Below are 1400 nucleotides of genomic sequence, written 5' to 3'. Positions count from 1 at the left end.
AAGACGTGTAGATGAGGCGCTTAGGGACATGGTTTAGTGGGCATGGTGGTGTTGGGTTGACAGTTGGACTCGATGATCTTAGAGGTCTTTTCCAACCTCAATGATTCTATGATTCTATGATTCTATGATAAACTGGGGATCTGACAAAGCGCAGGCACCCACATCTACCAACACAGCTGACTTCAGAAATTCCTAGGCTGCAGCACTCTGGAGGCTGGGAAGGTGAGCCAGGGAAGGATTACCATGCGCTTGCTTTACTCTTCTACTCTTGCCTGGTCCACTGGGCTAGATATTTGGTATGCCCTGTTACAGCATTTCTTATGTTCTCAGGTTGAATAGTGACCCATAAAACCCCTGCTAACTCCCAGGAATCTGAAGGAATCATCAGCATCAGGACATTACATTAAGTGCCCACAGCCCTGTTACATCTACAATTGCCTGCACATTTTGCCTGTATAGTCTAATCCGGACTACAGCACAGATTAAAAACGCTGACTACAGGACGCAGAAGCCATTTTTAAAGAAGAGAGAGTAGCCATCTTTTTGTTGTTAGAGGATGGTGATTCTCAACCTGTAGACAGATGTGCCTGTGAGACAACTAGCAAAAGCAAACCTACCTCCAGAGCGTGCTTAAATTCATGACACAGGACCCTCCTTCACTGGGAACTTTAAAAGAAAAAGTTTAGGGAAACTTTATCAACACAGCTTGAAAAGGTGTAAAAGCCTTTGAGCATATGGATAGGCAGCTCACTGAGAAGCAGGTACACCCTTTCCCTGCCTGGATCCCTGCCTTGCCAAGGCAGACAAGCGTCTCAACTGCCAGATCCATGCTGGAAGAAAAGCAATCTTCACCATTTCTGTTGATGCAGTGCCACCAAGTAGCAAATAATGCAAAATTAACAAAGACTGCCTTGTCAGGGGCAAGGGCTTGAGCTGAAAGAGCGTGGTTCTGGGCTCTGCCCCCTGATTTCTGGGCTGTTTTATCAGGCGACTGTTTAATGCAAAATTCACAGTACACACAAGCTGCCTGGTGTCCCACCTTGTGGCTCCTTCCCTGCTGCCCCAAGCACGGGAGGTCTCCCTTGTGGCTCCTTCCCTGCTGCCCCAAGCAAGAGCGGGAGGTCTCTGTGACAGACTCCCAAGATCAACTACATTCACCTCAGTTATTTTTCAGAACTTCAGCCAACAACCAACCCTGTGGGGCACTTGTCCCTTTCTGCCAGGGAGGATGACGGCAGGCGCAGGGCCGGCTGCAGGCCTTGCCCCGCTGCAGGTCGCGCCACACGCTCTGGGACGGCAGGTGAAGGGGGCGGCAGGACAGGAGAGGACAGGGCTGCACCGCGTCCCCGTTTTAAAGCACCCAGAGGAGCCGTACGGGGGCGCCGAGGGGGAAGCGGGCA

The 1400-nt window shown here is 50.9% G+C and overlaps 1 protein-coding gene across 1 annotated transcript in view; it reads left to right on the top strand.

The window, feature by feature from the left end:
- The first annotated feature begins 1228 nt into the window (after positions 1 to 1228).
- TWF1 (twinfilin actin binding protein 1) overlaps positions 1229 to 1400 on the top strand; it is a 19234-nt gene continuing 19062 nt past the window's right edge. The window contains exon 1 of the mRNA XM_009286267.2: positions 1229 to 1397. Coding sequence (XP_009284542.1) covers positions 1229 to 1397 — 169 coding nt within the window. The remainder of the gene's footprint in view (positions 1398 to 1400) is intronic.

Source organism: Aptenodytes forsteri, unplaced genomic scaffold, assembly GCF_000699145.1.
Source record: "Aptenodytes forsteri isolate BGI_AS27 unplaced genomic scaffold, ASM69914v1 Scaffold103, whole genome shotgun sequence".
Classification (NCBI taxonomy): domain Eukaryota; kingdom Metazoa; phylum Chordata; class Aves; order Sphenisciformes; family Spheniscidae; genus Aptenodytes; species Aptenodytes forsteri.
The sequence above is the reverse complement of the archived record's forward strand: the minus strand, read 5'-3'. Positions and strand labels throughout refer to the sequence as shown.